Source organism: Herpailurus yagouaroundi, unplaced genomic scaffold (assembly GCF_014898765.1).
Source record: "Herpailurus yagouaroundi ecotype Mexico unplaced genomic scaffold, PumYag 220, whole genome shotgun sequence".
Taxonomy (NCBI): Eukaryota; Metazoa; Chordata; class Mammalia; order Carnivora; family Felidae; genus Herpailurus; species Herpailurus yagouaroundi.
The window spans coordinates 4586511-4604965 of NW_024412451.1; the positions used below are offsets into that span (position 1 = coordinate 4586511).

Sequence of the window (18455 nt, forward strand, 5' to 3'; positions counted from 1 at the left end):
GGAGGGGGGCGGGGGGGGGGAGCTGGCTGGGATGGGAGGTCAGGTCAGAGTTTGGCCGCCGGGAGGTCAGGGAGGATTCCTGGGAGTCTTTTCCCGGAGAGAGTTCCAAACTGGTAGGATAGAACCTTCTGGAAGAGAAAGGTTGTGTTTCTATTTAAACATTCCCAGGAGGAGGAGAGAGTGTCCCTAAACGTCCTGGGGTGGGGGTGGGGGGCAGCAATGCCAAATGGGCTATTCTAGACCAGTGCCTCCCTCGAACCGTGAGGAAGGGCTAATCTGTGACCTTTTCCCGGTGCAGATCGGTGTTTTTGTAAGACACCATAGAAACGAATTGTGAGAAAAGAAACATAAAATGGAAAAACCAAGACGCGCCGCATTCAAACCCCAAGTTTTACTCAGTTTCAACAGACGTAACATCATTCTGGCCAATCGCTCTGGGGGCACGGCACCTGGCGGGCTCAGTCGGCAGAACGCGCGACTCTTGATCTCGGGGTCGTGAGTTCGAGCCCCACGTTGGGTGTAGAGTTTCCTCCAAAAATACATACATAAATAAACTCCCCTCCAAAAAATTGCTTTAAGCGCTCCCTCCCTCGAGGTCTGTACTTCACCTCATCACTGATCACGGTTTGTTTGGGGACTGGTGATATACAGAGCACGCTTGGAGACCAGAGTGGTTAGCTGACCTATTAGAACCTATCGTGACCCATTAGAAGGCTGAGAAATCAGTTCGGTGAATTGCAACAGCTTTTTTTTTTTTTTTTCCCCCGAACACGTAATATGTTTGCATCTTTGCTTTGGTCGTATACGCACTTGACGTTGGGCCAACACACACCTGTGTGGCTACGTCTGTTGTTAAAAGAGTGAACTGTTTCCCAACGGATCGGTACATAGCAACCGCCTCTAGCCCCCCCCCCGCCCCCCCTCCCCGTGCCAAGCGCCTGCCCCTGGGACCTCCCATGATCCAGCAAGTTAAGGGTTAATGCCTGGCACGTCAGGGGCCTCTGGGACCCTTCTGGAACTCTGGAGCCAGCGTCTCTTCTGATCGGACTATGATCCGGCCACGCTGGCTGTTAGAGATTCCCATGGTACTCCTGATCATGTGGACGTACACATGCGTGGACACATATGCACGCATATCTGTGGCTAGCTGCGGATGTATCTGCTGGGTTCGAGTCGCAAAGGGTCGTGGTGAGCGCGTTTGAGAAACGCTTCTGGACCGGGGCACCTGCCAGATGGCCGGCGTCCCCCAGAACAGAGCATCTGGGTCAAGGATGTCCTTGACCCAGATGGCCCCAGGGGGGCGCCCTAATAACTTCCCATTCTGCCCCAGTTCCAGCGGCCCCAGGAGCAGTACCCGCCCCTGAAGTTTGGGACGGTGCCCAACGGGTCCACGGAGAAGAACATTCGCAGCAACTACCCGGACATGCATAGCTACATGGTGCGCTACAACCAGCCCCGCGTAGAGGAAGCGCTCACTCAGCTCAAGGCAGGGTCAGCGCAGACTCGGGCTGGGGGGCGGGGGGCCGCCGGGGGCCCTGAGGATGCTCCGAGATAGCGAGGGGCCGGGGTGGGGGGGGTCGTTCATCAGCCTCAGAGGTCAGCCAGGGGTGGGCCAGCTTGGAGGGCAGAGGTCGTGGACGGCGGGCTCGAGCTCCCCCTTCCAGAAGTAGCATCCCTGTGGTGTTTTCAGAGATCTAGTAGCTACAGATTCTGGGGCCAGACTGCCGGGGTTGAAATCCTGGCTCTGGCTCTTCCCGGCTGTGTGACCTCGGGCAAGTTACTCGACCTCTCTGAGCCTCGGTTTCCTCCTCTGTAAAATGGGGATAACAGGAGAACGCGCCCATCAAGTTGTTATAAGAGTGATTATGGTTCTCATTATCGGTTAGTATAATACATTATTTACTAGTACTGCTGGGCACACTGTGGGTGTTTGCTGTTATTATTATTATTATTATTATTATTATTATTATTATTATTTTCAGTATGATCATTAGACCCGAACTCGCCAGAATCTGTACTTGGATTAGTGTTTCTTTTCTTTTCTTTCTTTTTTTTTTTTTTTTTTAATTTTTTCTTTCAACGTTTATTTATTTTTGGGACAGAGAGAGACAGAGCATGGACGGGGGAGGGGCAGAGAGAGAGGGAGACACAGAATCGGAAACAGGCTCCAGGCTCCGAGCCGTCAGCCCAGAGCCTGACGCGGGGCTTGAACTCACGGACCGTGAGATCGTGACCTGGCTGAAGTCGGACGCTTAACCGACTGCACCACCCAGGCGCCCCTTTTCTTTTTAATATATATATATATATATATATATTTTTAACTTCAGCCTCCCAAATCACAGGGATAAAGTTAAGTTCAGGCTCCAAAGTACAGACCAAGGTTATAACAAAGCTGGGCACAGTAACTGTCTTCCCTGTTCCTCCTTGATTGCACTATTCAAAGTGCATATATTTCCTTAGCCCCTAGTCTATGCCAGGCTAGTGAAGAAACAGACCATAATCCCGGCTTTGGGGGAGCTTAGAGTCCACAGATGGGAAATGAACCAGAAACACACAAATGGAGAAATCAGTATGATTGCTCCAGAAAGTGCGGGTGAGTTAGGGCGCGTCTGAATTGGGACATATTCACCAAGGTGTTCAGGGCGGGCCTCTCCGAGGAGGTGACTGGAGCAGAGCCCCAGAGGACGTGAGGGTTAGCCGGGTGGACTTACGGAGGCAGAGGCTTGCAGGCAGAGGAAACCGGTTGTGCAAAGGGCCTGAGACAGGAGTGGTCTTGTGGCTGTAGGGCAGAGAGCTGACCGAGGGGAAGTTGAGAGTGAGACACGGGTGTGGGACCTGAGGCTGAGGTCAGGGCTGCGTTTTCTTCGAAGGGCAGTGAGAAGCCATGAAGAAGGGGGAATTTAGGCAGGGGAAGGGTGTGATCTGATTTCTGTTTGCAAATGCCCCTCCTAGCTGCCCTGTGGCCAATGGGTGGTCGGGCATCAGCGGGACCAGGGTGGAAGCTATCGCGTCCTCTGGGTCACCGTCCCCAAGGCCCACCCTCTGCTCACCCCTCAAGTAGCCACTCCTAACTGAATCGTTTTCTACCGCTCTGTCTCGATTGAAATTTTTGAAAAGAAAGCTAACCGATCCGGTTGAAGGAAAATGTTGGGTACGCATCGCAGAGCGGCGGGGTGGGGGATGGGACTCTCAGAACCTGTTGCAGACGGGAAACCGAGGCTTTGTGAGAACGTGCAAGTCATTCGTTCCTTTTGAAATGTTTTAAGGAGCACCACCTCTGTGCCAGGCACAGTTCCTGCACTGGATAACAATAGACAACACAAGAGGTAAGTTGCATGAATCCTTAGGAGTAAACAGACAGAGGTGTCTCTTTCTCTCTCAGTAAGAAGTCCAAGGCGGGCATGACAGCTCAAAGATACCATCAACGATCGCAGCCCTTTCCACGTATTCGTTCCGCCATCCTTCCAGCCTAGACCTTCTTGCTCACTGTGATTGCCTCCTGGTCACAAGATGGCTGCTGCCGCGCTGCAGCCTTGGTTCCAGGCAAGAAGGCGGAGGAAGCGCGAAATTGTGGAGGACTTCCTCCTGGCAAGGCCTTGCCTTTTTAGTGGGGGGAGAGGATGCCTTTCTGGGGGGAACTTCTGGCTGTTCCGCGGGCGTGTGCCAGATGGTCACTGCTAGCTGCAGAGGAGGCTGGGAAACTGAGTGCGTTAGCCTTCGGGCCGCCGTTGTAGACGATGGCAGAGGGAGAGGTCGCAAAGGGAGACTGTGCCAGCCAGGCCGTCCGCCGGAGTCCTGCCCTTGTGCAGTTTGTGTTTTGCCACCGAGAAGCCTCTCCCGTGTATCTTTTCCTTCTCCGGGGCTGTCCCTCCGCCGTCTGTCTTGACCCCTGGGGGGGGGGGTCACACCGTCTCTTGTCTCCACCTCTGACTGTGTCCGCTCGGGACTTCCTTCCCCTGCAGACCTCTCACTTCTGATACCAAGAACGGGAGCACCTTCTCATGAGTCACCTCTTCCTTCTTTCCCCTCCCGTCTCTTCTCTGCTGTTCTCTCTGCCCCCACGCCCCACCCCTGCAGAGATCTGTACCCCCCTTCTCCTTCACCCTCCCCCTTGAAGCGCCACGAACTCGAGGTGTGTCGGGTAACAGGCTTTTCTTTTTAAACCAAGACTTTGGGGGCGCCTGGGTGGCTCCGTCGGTTAAGCGTCCGCCTGTGGGTTTCTGCTCAGGTCATAATCTCCCGGTTCGTGGGTTCGAGCCCCATGTCGGGTTCTGTGTTGGCAGCATGGAGCCTGCTTGGGATTCTCTCTCTCTCTCTCTCTCTCTCTCTCTCTCTCTCTCTCTCTCTCTCGCTGCCCCTCCTCCACTCGCACTTTATCTCTCTCAAAATAAATAAGTAAACTTAAAAAAAAAAAGTGCAAACAGAGAGGCTAAACAAGTTCAAGGTCAGAATTCTACCCTGGAGAGAACCTGACTCCTTGTCCCCCCACATGAATCTGTTTCCTTGCCTTCCGCATCACCTCCATCCCTCCCGCATCCCTTGGCTCCTGGCCCTGCGTCCCTGAAACTGCTCACGTTGTCATCTCTTCCCTGACGGACCCTCCTCCCTCCCTCTTGAAAGGTCCTGGCGATTACAGTAGGTCCGCCCAGATAATCCAGGATAATCTCCCCATCCCGAGATGCTTCATTTAACCACATCTGCCATATTCGCGGGTTCCAAATATTAGGGTGTGGGTATCTTGGGGGGGGGCATTATTCTTTCTACCCCCAGTTCTCAGAGCATAATCTCTCTCCAGCCGGAAGTGTGGATTCTGCGTGGGCACAACTCCTTGGCCCCAGGGACCCCTCTGACCATAGGGGGTGGGGCGGGGAGAGTCCTCAAAAGCTGGGGGCCCAGAACAGCACTCCCTTGCCTGAGGTCTGAGGGGTGTGTTGAGTTTGGAGAGTCATGGGCAGAGGTGTTGGGACACAGAATAGCACAGGGGGAAAAAAAAAAAAAAAGCTTTTTAATTTTTTTTTTAATGTTTATTTATTTTTGAGACAGAGACAGAGGGTGCGTAGGGGAGAGGCATAGAGAGGGAGACACAGAATGTGAAACAGGCTCCAGGCTCTGAGCTGTCAGCACAGAGCCCCACGCGGGGCTCGAATTCACGGACCGTGAACTCACAAACGGTGACATCGTGGCCTGAGCCCAAGTCGGGCGCTTAACCAACTGAGCCACCCAGGCGCCCCCAGGGGTGTTCAACAGCCCCGACCGTACAATCAGACGGCCCTGGCTTGAAATGGGAGGTACCCCTTACTTGCCGTGGGCCCTGGGCCAGGCAATTCAGCTTCTGAGCCCTAATTTTTGCCTTCATAACATGGAGTCAACAATCCCCCCGGGGACCAAGGGGGGAACCAAGATTCCTGTCCGTCTTCTCGGTTTTGTCCTCTCAGGGGCCACTGGCTCTCATCTCAGGCTCTCTGCACAGATCTTGGGTTCGGCTGTGCCCACGGACGCTGTATGGCCCCCAGTTTCCCTGCAGGTGTTCAGCTCCAGGGTCCGGCGGGAGCCCTGGCGCGGCCTCGGTTCAATTTCACAGCTCCGCCAGTGAGAATCCCGCCGGTCCAGCGAAGAGTCGGGTGCCCTTGGCCTGGCCAACCAGCAGCGGCCAGGGTGGGACCTGGTCACGTGGTTCCTGGGCCGCCACGCCCCTGCGCCGCACAGGTTCTCAAAGGTGAACCTCTGGGAAGCTGCTGGCAAACAAAATCTGGTGCTCATTTCCAGAACACCGGCCTCCTGCTTTTCCAGGGGGGTTCCTGGTGGACCCCTCAGCACCCTTCCCAGGGCTCCCCCATCTGGAGGAGAGCCCCTGTCTCTGTGCCCAGCACGACCGCCTGTCGCCTTCGCATTCCCCAGCTTCTTGAACAAAATTTCCCTTCCCCCCAACTGTCTTTTAACCTCTCCTTAACGGTATTCTTTGCCTGACACTTGCTTGTTGTTAAAACTAAGGTAAAGGGGTACCTGGGTGGCTCGGTCAGTTCAGGTCACAATCCCATGGTTTGTGAGTTCCAGCCCCACTAAAGGCTCTCTGCTGTCAGCCTGGAGCCGGCTTCGGATCTTCTGTCTCCCTCTCTCTGTGCCCCTCTCCCGCTTGCGTGCACCTGCGCTCTCTCGCTCTCGCTCTCTCTCTCTCAAAAATAAATAAGCATTAAAAAAAATAATAACAAGGTGGAAAGAGAAGCGCTCTCCCCCACCCCTCCTTAACCTTTGTTTATGATTCCAGGAGTTTCTTCCTGCCTTTTTTTTTCTCCCCCCTAGAGCAGAGCTGGGGAACCATACACGTAATTTAAATGTTTCTATCAGCCACACTCGAAGAAACGGGATAGTAATCTTAGTGATGTTTACCCCACTCTTCCCCATATGTTCTTTCCATAGTAATATGAAAATCAATGGCCACAAAACATTAATGAGATGGGTTCTTTTTTTTTTTTTTCCCCCGTTTGGGGGCTTTGAGGCGTGTTACACGCACAGTGCCTCTGAGTTTGGAGTTGCCACATTCCCAGTGCAAAAGAGTGACACCTGACTAGTGACTGCCATTCTGGACAGTGTAGATCCAGAACTCTTTCGACCTCTTTTTTTTTTTTTTTTTTTTAGGTTTGTTTATTTATTTATTTATTTATTTATTTATTTATTTATTTAGTAAGCTCTGCATCCAAGGTGGGGCTTGAACTCACGACCCCGAGATCAAGAGCCGCGCCCTCTTCGGAGTGAGGCAGCCAGGCGCCTGTTTTTACCTCTTTTGTTGTTCCATTTTCTTCCCTTCCTTTCCCTCCTTCGTCTCCTCCTCGGCGTCTTCTGTATTTTATTTTACTTTTATTTTTATTTTTGAGAGAGACAGAGCGTCAGCGGGGGAGGGGCAGAGAGAAAAAAACAAAAAACAAAAAACACAGAATCCGACGCAGGCTCCAGGCTCCCAGCTGGCGGCGCAGAGCCCGATGTGGGGCTCGAACTCACGAACCGTGAGATCGTGACCTGAGCCAACGGAGCCCCTCAGGGGGCCCCTCCTTTGCCGCCCTCTTGCTCCTCCTTCTCTGGAACTCGTTCCCGCTTCCTCCTCTCCTTTGCTCGCTCCACCCCCGGAGGTCATACAGGGTCTCCCCGCCCCTTAGGATCGCGGAACCCACTCCTCCCCCGAGTCCCCAGAAAAGCCCCCCCCCCCACCCCGTGCTGGCCTCTCAGATCCGAATGTCTAGGGCTGGGACCCCGCTCTCCTCCGGAATTCGAGGCGCGCTGCCGCCTGCTGCTAGGAAGTGTTTCCTGGCCGCGTTAAAAGACGTAAAAAGAAACGGGCGAAATTAATTTTAACAGTGCGTCTTACTTAACCAGGTATAGTCAAAATATTGCAACGTGCGATCAGTATGGAAATGGTTGGGACCTTTTACATAATCCCCCCGCCCCGCACCCCCGCAAGAAGCCTAGGTGCGTTTCGCACTCAGCGCATCTCAGATGAGACGCGCCGCGTTGAAGGGCCCAGAATAGCCACGCGGCGCTCGTAGCTACCGTATTGGGCCGCCGGGCCTGCATCACGTAAATGCAGATTTTCCTAGTGAACCTTAGGAACAAGCCCTGGGCCCCACCCCGAGCCCCCTGGGACTTCCTCCCTTCCTTACTCACCCCCAGGGTATCCGACCCAGCCAGCCAGCTGACTCATCACGCCCTCTCCCCTCTCCTAACCATTCGTCCTCAGCCCCTCCCTCTTGGGAGACCCCGGGGGATTCGAGATCCTCTCCCTCTGTTCTGCACCGCGGGGCGGTCTCCCCGGGCTCTGCCCACCCACCCCTACTTCCGGGGGGGCTTGAGGCCCCATTCCTTGGGAGTCAGAGGCATTGCCTTCCTCTTGGACTTACCCAGGTATGCCTCTTGTTGTCGGTCTCTTTCCTCGGGGAGCAAGAATGCAGTGACTCAGGGGGACCCCGTGTCCAGAGAATCCACTCGGTTCCTGAGTTTTGGAGAGCAGCCCCATCTCAAAAAAAGGACCCCAAATCTATCCCACCCCTGACTTCGGACCAGGATAGACACCTGCTTTGTTTTGTTTTGTTTTGTTTTGTTTTGTTCACCCAAATGTCAGCCACAACCCCCGCCCCCCAACAACCCCCTCCATTGCTTGAGGCTCCAACCTGTGTCTTTTTGTAATTCATCTCTGTGTTGTCGGGGCTGTTGTTGTTGAGATGTAACATGCACAAGCTAAGCGTGAAGCTCAAGGATTTGTCTGTGTCCCACATGCAAATGCGGACGGGCGGGCGACCACACCCAGATTAGGGTATGGCAAATTTCCAGTCCCTCTCTGGTCACCCTAGATTGTCACTGTAAATTAGCATTGCCTGGTTTGGGATATCCCATAAGCAGAAGCGCACGGGGCGTATGTGGTAGCTTTTGTGTCTGGCCTGTTTTGCCCGAGCTCTGTTCTGCTGCGGAACGTTTGGATTATTTCCAGTATTCGGCCATTAGGAAGGTTCTATGAACATTCTTTTTTTTTTTTTCTTTCCTAAGTTTATTTATTTATTTTGAGAGAGAGAGAGAGAGAGAGAGAGAGAGAGAGAGAGAGTGTGTGTGTGTGTGTGTGTGTGTGTGTGTGTGTGTACGGGAGGGGCAGAGAGAGAGAGGGGAGAGAATCCCAAGCAGGCTCCACACTGTCAGCGCAGAGCCCCAGGCGAGGCTCTAACTCAGAAACTGTGAGGTCATGACCTGCGCTGAAACCACTTAACTCACCGCCCCCCCCCCTCCCGCCCAGGCACCCCCTCTACTGGGAACATCCCTGTGGAAGTCTTGGGGGGGGATGTACACATGCATTTTTCTTGGGTCAACACACATGGGCGCAAACTACAGGGTCGTAGGGAGGTGTATGCTTAGCTTTTAAAAGATACTTCCCTGGGGCGCCGGGGTGGCTCAGCCGGTGGAGCGTCCGGCTTTGGCTCAGGTCACGATCTCAGGGTTCGTGAGTTCGAACCCCGCGTCGGGCTCTGTGCTGACAGCTCGGAGCCTGCTTTGGCTTCTCTCTCTCTCTCTTTCTGCCCCTCCCCTGCTTGTGCTCTGTCTCTCTCTCTCTCAGAAATAATAAATGAATAAACTTTATAAAGGAAGGAAGGAAGGAAGGAAGGAAGGAAGGAAGGAAGGAAGGAAGGATGGATGCTTCTAGACATCTGCCAAAGTGGTTGGGTCACCTTCCACACCGGCAGCGCATTCCTCTGGTCCCGTATCCTTGCCAAGGCCTGGATCCTTCCCATCTCGTTTTCATTTACTCTAGTGTTTGTTCTACATCAAGTTCTGCTCTAACTCATGTAATTAGGTCATTCTCCGCTTTGTGGGGCTCCTGTTAAGTCTGTGGCCTCACAGTTCTGGAGGCTCCCGGTGCTCCGGGTTCCTTCTCAGGGCCAGGGAAGGAAGTCCCCATGGCTCGTAGCTGGGCATCTTCCCGCCGTGTCTTCACGTCGTCTTCCATTTCCCCGTCTCAGTGTCCAAATTCCCCCCTTTTTGTGGGGACACCCGTCTTGTTGGATCAGGGCCCGCCTTATTTTATCTCGATCACCTCTGTAAAGACCCTACCTCCAACTAAGGCAGGACTTCCATGTACAACTGTTGGGAAAGGTGACTCAATGCATAAGACTTCATTTTTTTTTTTTAATGTTTACTATTTATTTATTTTCAAGTTTATTTATTTTGAGAGAGAGAGAGAGAGAGAGCATAAGCGGGGCAGAGAGACAGGGAGAGAGACTCTCAAGCCGGCTCCGTACTGTCGGAGCGGAGCCCAATGTGGGGCTCCAACTCATGAACCGTGAGATCATGACCAGAGCTGAAATCAAGGGCCAGAAGCTTAACTGACTGAACCACCTGGGCGCCCCTATTTATTTATTTGTGTTTTTTTTTTTTTTAAAGAGAGAGAGAGAGGGACAAAGCGTCCAAAGCAGGCTTGCACTGACAGCCGCGAGCCCGATGCAGGGCTCCAACTCATGAACCATGAGCTCATGACCCGAACCAAAGATGGACGCTCAACCGATTGACCCACTCAGACGCCCCTCAACCCATGATATTTTAGAGGTGAAGATTATCATTCCCATTTTATAGATGAGGAAACTGAGGCGTAGCAAGGTCCCACAGCTGCTGGTGGCAGCGTTCGGATTTGAACCCTGGCCATTGGATTCTGAGCCCAGCCCCTCCACCACTAGACTACCTTGCCTCGGGTGGGCAGCAAAAATCCCAGAATCACCCTCTTTGTGCCCCTCCCCAGAAGCCTCTTGGACTCACAAAGAATATCTTGCGTTTCTCACTGTCACCTCTCGCTCTGACTTCCTGCTTCGGCAGAATTCTTTTTCTCCCCAGTATTCCTTTCTACTCTTTTCCCCCCTTAGTTCTATTTTTATCGGAGTTAGACATCCACATAGTTTGCAGAGTCAAATACAAGATCTCTCTGGTTTTTTAGCGAAAGCCAACAGTGTCCCATCTGCCTACCCTTCCCGTCTCGCCCGCCCCAGAGCAATCTGCGTTTACCTCATTTATTGTATCATTTTGCTGTTTGTGTCCCTGTCTCGAAATACCGTGTTTGTATGGCTACCTCTTGATTTTTCAATTTCGGGTATTTTCCATTCACTTCTTACTATGGGAGACACATACTCATACTCTTATTCAAATTACTCCAGCCTCCCACACTGTGATTCTGGCTAGATGAAAATGCAATGTTTATATGTTATGACTGTGTAAATGCTCCCACAGCTGCCAGAAGTAGTAAACCATGATTACTTTCCTCTCCTACACAATTCTTTGTTTTTCCTGGAGTTAATCATTGTCTTTCTTTTTTTTTTTCCCCACTTGCTTAGTGGCTGAGTTTTCTTTGTTAATTCAAAATGCTCTTAACTATGTGAATCTCTTCTTCACATGCTCATTTGCATCAGGTACTCCGTTAATTTCACCATACTGACGAAGCTTCCCTTGTGGCCTCTGACCTGCTCCGGCATGCTGCATAGCTACTATCCCCATCCTTTCACCGGTCCCCTGGTTTGGATTCTGTCACATCCTAAACCTCACCCTTCCTGGATTTTTCTCTCTTGTTCTTTTGAGCTTCCTGACAAAAGGCACATGGCGCACACGCGTGGGTGTGTGTGTGTGTAAAATTTTAGAGACACTGCATGTCGAAAACATCTTTAGTCTTGGTAGGCCTTCTGGCTGGGTATAAAATTCTGGGCTGGAGGTCATTTTCTCTCTAATTTTTTTTTAATATTTATTTTTGAGGAAGAGAGAGCGAGCGAGCTAACGAGGCAGGGGAAGAAAGCAAGAGGGAGAGAATATCCAAAGCAGGCTCTGCACGGACAGCAGACAGCCCAACGCAGGGCTCGAACTCACAAACCTCGAGATCATGACCTGAGCTGAAGTCAGACACTTAGCCGGCTGAGCCACCCAGGCGCCCTTCCTCTAGAATTTTGAAGGCGTCGCTCTGTTGTCTGCTAATTACCAGCGTTACTGGTAAAAAATCCAAAATCATTCTGATCCGTAAGCCTGTGTGTCACCTGTTTTTCTTCTCAGTGTGTTGACATTTCTCAGTGAAGCGTCTTCGTTCATTTTCATCGCTGGACCTCTCAAGGGTGTCCTCCTGTCATTCATTCTGGGAAACTTCCTTGATTTATTTCAGTTGTGATTTCCCCCTTCCCTCCATTTCTCTCTGGAACTCTTATTAATTTGATATCGGGCTTCCTGAACTGTCTCTTCCTTTCATTCTCTTATTTTTTCAGCTCTTTATCTTTCCGCTCTACTTCCCGAGAGCTCTTCCTAACCTTATCCTCCACTCTTTATTCAGCTTTTCACTTCTGTGAGTATATGTTCAATTTCCAAGAACTCTTTTTTTTTTTAACTTTACTTATGTCTCTTCATCATCTCTAGACCCCATGTGGGGCTTGAACTAACGACCTTGAGATCAAGAGTCACATGCTCCTCCAACCGAGCCAGCCAGGTGCCCCCCCCCCCGCCAAGAACTCTATTTTTTTTATCTCTGAATTTTTATACTACTTCCTCAATTTCATAGTATTACTTACAGTGTCCGATTTTATAATACGCATGGTTCGAAGTTACAGTATCTTGTCTTTTTCACATTTTCTCCTCTATGCATAATCTGTTTGCTCCAAGTCTCCCCCTCGCCACCCCTTCCCATTTGTTGGATTCCTTTCCATCTTTCTTCCTGAGGCTTTACTGATATCTAGTAATCCCTAGAAGTCTGGTCATACGTGTATTTTTGTTTTGTTTTGTTTTTGTCTGTTCATATTTTGGAGGGAAGTCCAAAACTCTGGGAGCGGAGGGCTTGTGATTACACGAGTGGGGTTTTTGGCTATGAACGTCACTGTAGGTGATCTGCCGGGACCATTTTTGTTGGGGAATTTCCAATGTCAGTATTTTTTTTTATTCTTAGAGTGGTCGTATAAATGTATGCACGCGTATATGTATCACATACATGCAGAGAAACAAGGAAGACAAATACTGAATTATCATCTCCCTTAAAAAATAACCCCCTTGGGGCGCCCGGGTGGCTCAGTCGGTTGAGCGCCCGACTTTGGCTCAGGTCACGATCTCGCGGCCCGTGAGTTCGAGCCCCGCCGTCGGGCTCTGGGCTGACGGCTCGGAGCCTGGAGCCTGTTTCGGATTCGTCTCCCTCTCTCTCTGCCCCTAACCCACTCGCATTCTGTCTCTGTCTCTCTCAAAGATAAATAAACACTAAAAAAAAAAAAAATGAAAAAAAAATAACCCCTAATGATATTAAAGTTAAAAGACATTCATCCATTCATCCAGTAAGGATTTTATTTATTTATTTATTTATTTATTTATTTATTTATTTATTTAAGTTTATTTTTATTTTGAGAGAGGGAGACACCAGGGGAGGGGCAGAGAGAGAATCCCAAGCAGGCTCCACGCCGCCAGGACATGGGGCTCGATCTCGCGAACCCTGAGACCATGACCTGAGCTAAAAATCAAAGTCGGATGCCTCACCGATGGAGCCACCCAGGTGCCCCTCCAATAAGTATCTATTACGTTCTTTCATCATGCTCTCTTGGACCTTCCACTCTAGTCTGGGAGACAGACACATACGTGTTCCTAGAGCATCGGTCTCCAATAGCCCTCTCTGCGACGGTAGACATGTTCTACGGGGCACCTGGGGGCTCAGCAGTTGAGCATCCAACTCTTGATTTCGGCTGAGGTCGTGATCTCATAGTTCATGAGAGCGAGCCCTGCGTGGGGCTCTTCGCTGACAGCAAGGGGCCTGCTTGGGATTCTCTCTCCCTCTGTCTCCGCCCCTCCCCCCCAAAAATAAAAATAAATAAATAAATAAATAAATAAATAAATAAATAAATAAATAGGGGCGCCTGGGTGGCTCGGTCAGTTGCGCATCCGACTTCCGCTCAGGTCATGATCTCGAGGTTCATGAGTTCAGGCCCCGTGTCAGGCTCTGTGTCTCTCTCTCTCAAAAATAAACAAATATGAAAAAAATGTTTTAAATAAATAGAGAGAGAGAGAGAGGGAAATGTTCTCGACTTTTGCAGTCCAGTGTGGTAGCCACCAATTTGCGATCGTTTGAAATGTGGTTGGTGTAACTAAGGAACTGAATTTTTCTTTTCCTTTTTCTTTCTTTCTTTATTTTAACGTTTATTTATTTTTGAGAGAGAGAGAGAGAGAGACAGAGCATGAACGAGGGAGGGTCAGAGAGAGGGAGACAAAGAATCTGAAACAGGCTCCAGGCTCTGAGCTGTCAGCACAGAGTCCGACGCGGGGTTCGAACCCACGGACCGTGAGATCGTGACCTGAGCCGAAGTCGGACGCTCAACCGACTGAGCCACCCAGGCGCCCCGGAAACAAATTTTTAAACCTTAATTCCAACTTAAATTCAAAAGCCCTACCTGGCTAGCAGCTACCACCATGGACAGCACTAGAAAATTCCATCCCTACAGAGAGGTACAAGGGAATTGGCGGCCTCACATGGTTTTGGTTGGCTCACAAACGTGGGCCCACCCTACCACAGAGGGCACAGGGGCTCACAAGAAGAGAAAGGAAACGCACCCCTTAAAAAGAAATATAAAAGGGGCACCGGGGTGGCTCGGTCATTTGAGCGTCCGACTCGTGATCTTGGCTCAGGTCATGATCTCAGGGTTCATGGGTTCGAGCCCCACCTGGCACAGAGCCTGCTTGGGATTCTCTCCCTCCCTCTCTCTGCCCCTCCCCCCTAAATAAATAAATAAACTTAAACAAATAAATAAAACAAGAAACACAGTTTCTCCTCCCAGCCAGTTCTGGAAGCCCATTCTGTGAAGGATGTTCAATTCCTCAGCCGCATGGTGGGGGAGGGGAGAGCGGGCAAAAAAAGGAATCCTCATGTCCCCTTTCCCTACAGTAAGCATTTATTTTTCATTCCCCTCCTATCAATTAAACTATGTGTCTATGCACACATATACATTATTAACTACCAGCCTGAACTCATTCATTCAGCCACTCTGTTAAGCACCTGTTGTATGCCGGGTGCTGTTCCAGACCCTGTGGCTACAGCGGTGAACCAGACGGACAAGATCTGTTCCTTCACGGAATTTCAAGCCCAGTGGGAAGAGGGCGAACCATAAACTTAATAACCAAGAACATATTACAGTTACAAGGGGATACGTGCTATGGACAAAAACACTGCCAGGGGCGTGAGTTTCGGAGACCTAGGGAGGAGGCTACGGGTTGCAGTATTTAAGAAGGTGCTCAGACAGGTGTCCTTTGAGCCAACACTTGAAGGAAGTGAGGGGGTGGAGCCAGGAGGCTATCTGGGAGAAGGCTGTTCCAGCAGAGGGAACAGCCAGTGCAAAGATCCTGAGGCAGGAGTGTGCTGGAGTGGTCCAGGAACTTCCTGTTTGCTGCCATAGGTTCTTGTAATTCGAGGAGACCCCCGGTTACTGAGTGAAGTGAGGAGACAGCGGAGGCTAGTGAGCTGAGAAGGCACAGAAGCTGTGACTCAAATGTTAAGATCCCTCTGGCGATGGGGGGCAGGAATAAACAGGAAAGCAAAGAGATGCAGGGCTCCCCAATGCCCTCTCTCAAAAATGAATACACATTAAAATAAAATTAAAAAAAGACTGAGCGGGGCACCTGGGTGGCTCAGTTGGTTGCGCGTCCGACTTCAGCTCAGGTCATGATCTCGCGGCTCATGAGTTAAGAGCCCTGCGTCGGGCTCTGTGCTGATGGCTCAGAGCCTAGAGCCTGCTGTGGATTCTGTGTCTCCCTCTCTTTCTGCTCCTCCCCCCCCCCCCACTTGTGCTCTGTCTGTCTCTGAAAATAAACAAGCATTTAAAAAGAAACTTTATTTTTTTTAAACGACCGACCAAAGGGGGCCCCTGGGTGGCTCAGTCAGTTAAGTGGCCGACTTCAGCTCAGGTCATGATCTTGCGTTTTGTGAGTTCAAGCTCCGAGTGGGGCTCCGCACTGATGTGTGGAGACTGCTTGGGATTCTCTCTCTCTCTCTGCCCCTCCCCTGCTCTAAATAAATAAATAAATAAATAAATAAATAAACAAACAAACAAACTTAAAAAAAAAAAAAAGCAAAGGATTAAAAGTGAAGGCTCTTAGATCCTCTCTTCCTGAAAGCCTCTCACACCTCCCTGCCATTGGAAGCCTTGGTTTTTGACTCTGTCCACAATGCCCCCCCGGTCTCTCCCCCCCCCCCCCCCCCCCCCCCCCCCTCCCTCCCCCCAAGGACCCCTGGAGACCTTCCTTACATTTTACCCTAGTCCTCAAGCCCCTCCCTCCATCCCCCCTCTTCAGCCTGACTCTGGAAACCTACAGTTCTTTCTACTTAGACAGGGAGGCGATTCACCTTTCGCCCCCAAGGGCATTTTCCTAAACAAAGAGAAACCTACAGGGAAATTACAGTTTGCCTACAAGGCAGTTGTGATATATATATATCACAACATATATATATAAATATAAAGTTTCCAGATGTCAGCTGGGATCTCCCTGCCTGTTAGAATCCATATAAAACCCCATTTTCCAATCGTGGGATCTTGACTGCCCTCCCCCAGATTTCTGCTCGTCTCCAGAGCTTCAAATTCTTTGCCTCCCCCCTCCCCCAAGTGTTTGCTTTGGCTGGAATCTGTTCGGGGGGGGGGGGGGCGGGAGGGGATCTGCTGTCCGTCTCTCCACTTGGGGTCTGCGGACTAATTCTGCCCTTTTCTTTCGTTTCTCTACGTACAGAGGCAGGTACACAAGGCATTGATGTGCTCATGTGTGAGGATGTAGAGAGGGCTTTACCGGAGATTTGACTCAGTTGGTTAAGCATCAGACTCTTGCTTTTGGTTCAGGCCATGATCTTGTGGTTCAGGGGTCCGGGCCCCCGCGACGGGCTCCGTGCTGACAGCACGGAGCCTGCTTGGGATTCTCTCTCTTTCCCTTTCTCTCTGCTCCTCCCACGCTCGCTCGCTCGCTCGCTCTCTCAAAGTAAATCAACATTTCAAACATTCATTTTAAATAATAAATTAATGTGGAAGGGCACCCGGGTGGCTCAGTCGGCTGAGCGTCAAGGCTCTTGATTTCAGTTCAGGTCGTGATCCCAGGGTCGTGGGATCGAGCCCCGAGTCCAGCTCGGCACGGAGCACAGAGCCTGCTTAAGATTCTCTCTCTCTCCCTCTGGCCCTCTCCCCCGCGTGCACTCTCTCTCTCTAAAATAAATTTTAAAAAATTAACATGGAGTTATGCTCTATATGGCCTCTATGACTCTTTTGTTTTTTTCTTTTCTTCTTCACGGATATGCCCTGGACATCTTCATGTCAGATCATAGGCCTAGATCTTGTTTCATCGAATAGTGACACAGCGTGGACTTCTTTATCCACTCATCCATGCGATCCACAAATATTTACAGCCCCTGTGGGTGTGCCAGGAACTGTGCTGAGTCACAGCTTGGAATGTGTCCCAGCTGGGGCTCGCAGGCTCCGAGGAGAGGCTGGGGTTCATCGGATAATCACAGAAGTACGCGGAGGGCTGCAGTTGCGAAGGAGGGGACGCGGGGCGCGTGCGCCATCGTGTATTCATCCGTGAGGGGGAATTCTCTCTCCCTGCTTGTCTTCGTCTCAAGGTTTAGAAACTGGGGGCCTGGCGGGAGGAGGCACGCCAAGTAAGTAAGGTGCGCGTCTGGGCCTGCGGTTCCCATCTGAGTAATGGAGAGAAGTTTCCACCTCGCAGGAGCGCTGAGAGCCTTGAACGTGTTATTACCGCCGATGGCACGGCGCCCGGCACGATACAAGCGATCGTTAGCGTTATTATGATTTGCAGGAGTCCCCTGTCTGAGCCTCAGCCCTCTGTAGAATGGAGGAGTATCCAGAACCTTCTCTGGAGGGCTGCGGTGAAGGCTGAACATAACGTTCTCCAGCACTTTCTTTGCACCAAGCCATCAACTTACCTTTGCGGCAACCCTGGAAGGGAGGTATTGATGTTGTCCCCACTTTGCAGCTCCAAACGGAGGCACCGAGAGGTGCGGTGGCTTGCTCTGGAGTTCACCACCAGTCAGGATGTGGGGCAGTTGGAGGCTGTTAGGGGTGAGAGGGGGTTCCGGGAGGGCCGTGAGAGCATCTGGGTGGGACTGACCCTGCCTTTCATGCCCCCTGCCCACCCCCTCCCCAGGAAGCTGGACGCTTTCATCTATGATGCGGCTGTGCTCAACTACATGGCCCGCAAGGATGAAGGCTGCAAGCTGGTCACCATCGGCTCGGGCAAGGTCTTTGCCACGACGGGCTACGGCATCGCCCTGCACAAGGGCTCCCGCTGGAAGCGCCCGATCGACCTGGCTCTGTTGCAGTTCCTGGGGGACGGTGCGGCTGCGCACAGGGATGCCTCGGGGGTGGGGCGTGGGGGTGGGGGTAGGGGTGGGGGGCAGAGCCCTGGGTCTCGGGCGCAGGAGGGGATGAGGATCAGGACACCAGGGTCTAAGGGAGGAGAGGGTCGGGCGCCTAGACTCCTGTATCAGAGAAGAGGGTCCGAGGAGGGTGCCCCTGGAAGTTGACCCATGCCCCCTGCCCCCTTTCTCCAGATGAGATCGAGATGCTGGAGCGGCTGTGGCTGTCTGGGATCTGCCACAACGACAAAATCGAGGTGATGAGCAGTAAGCTGGACATCGACAACATGGCGGGGGTCTTCTACATGCTCCTGGTGGCCATGGGCCTCTCCCTGCTGGTCTTCGCCTGGGAGCACCTGGTGTACTGGCGCCTGCGGCATTGCCTGGGGCCCACCCACCGCATGGACTTCCTGCTGGCCTTCTCCAGGGTACGCGGGGACAGAGGCAGGCCGGGCTGCGGGCTGCGGGGAGGCAGGCAGGGCTGCCTCGCAGTGGGAGACACCTGGGTCGAGGTCCCGGCCGGGCGGGAGGGCTGGAGGGGAGGCGGGCGGTCCCGGGCATCTCCCCGCCGTCCTCCCCCCCCCCC

General features: G+C 51.9%; 1 protein-coding gene across 1 annotated transcript in view; it reads left to right on the plus strand.

Annotated features, from left to right (window-relative positions):
- The window catches only part of GRIN2D (glutamate ionotropic receptor NMDA type subunit 2D), a gene marked incomplete at its 5' end in the record, with an annotated part of 28633 nt that overhangs the window by 9443 nt on the left and 735 nt on the right, over positions 1–18455 (plus strand). The window contains 3 exons of the mRNA XM_040457936.1: positions 1331–1491; positions 17659–17846; positions 18065–18412. Coding sequence (XP_040313870.1) covers positions 1331–1491; positions 17659–17846; positions 18065–18412 — 697 coding nt within the window. The remainder of the gene's footprint in view (positions 1–1330; positions 1492–17658; positions 17847–18064; positions 18413–18455) is intronic.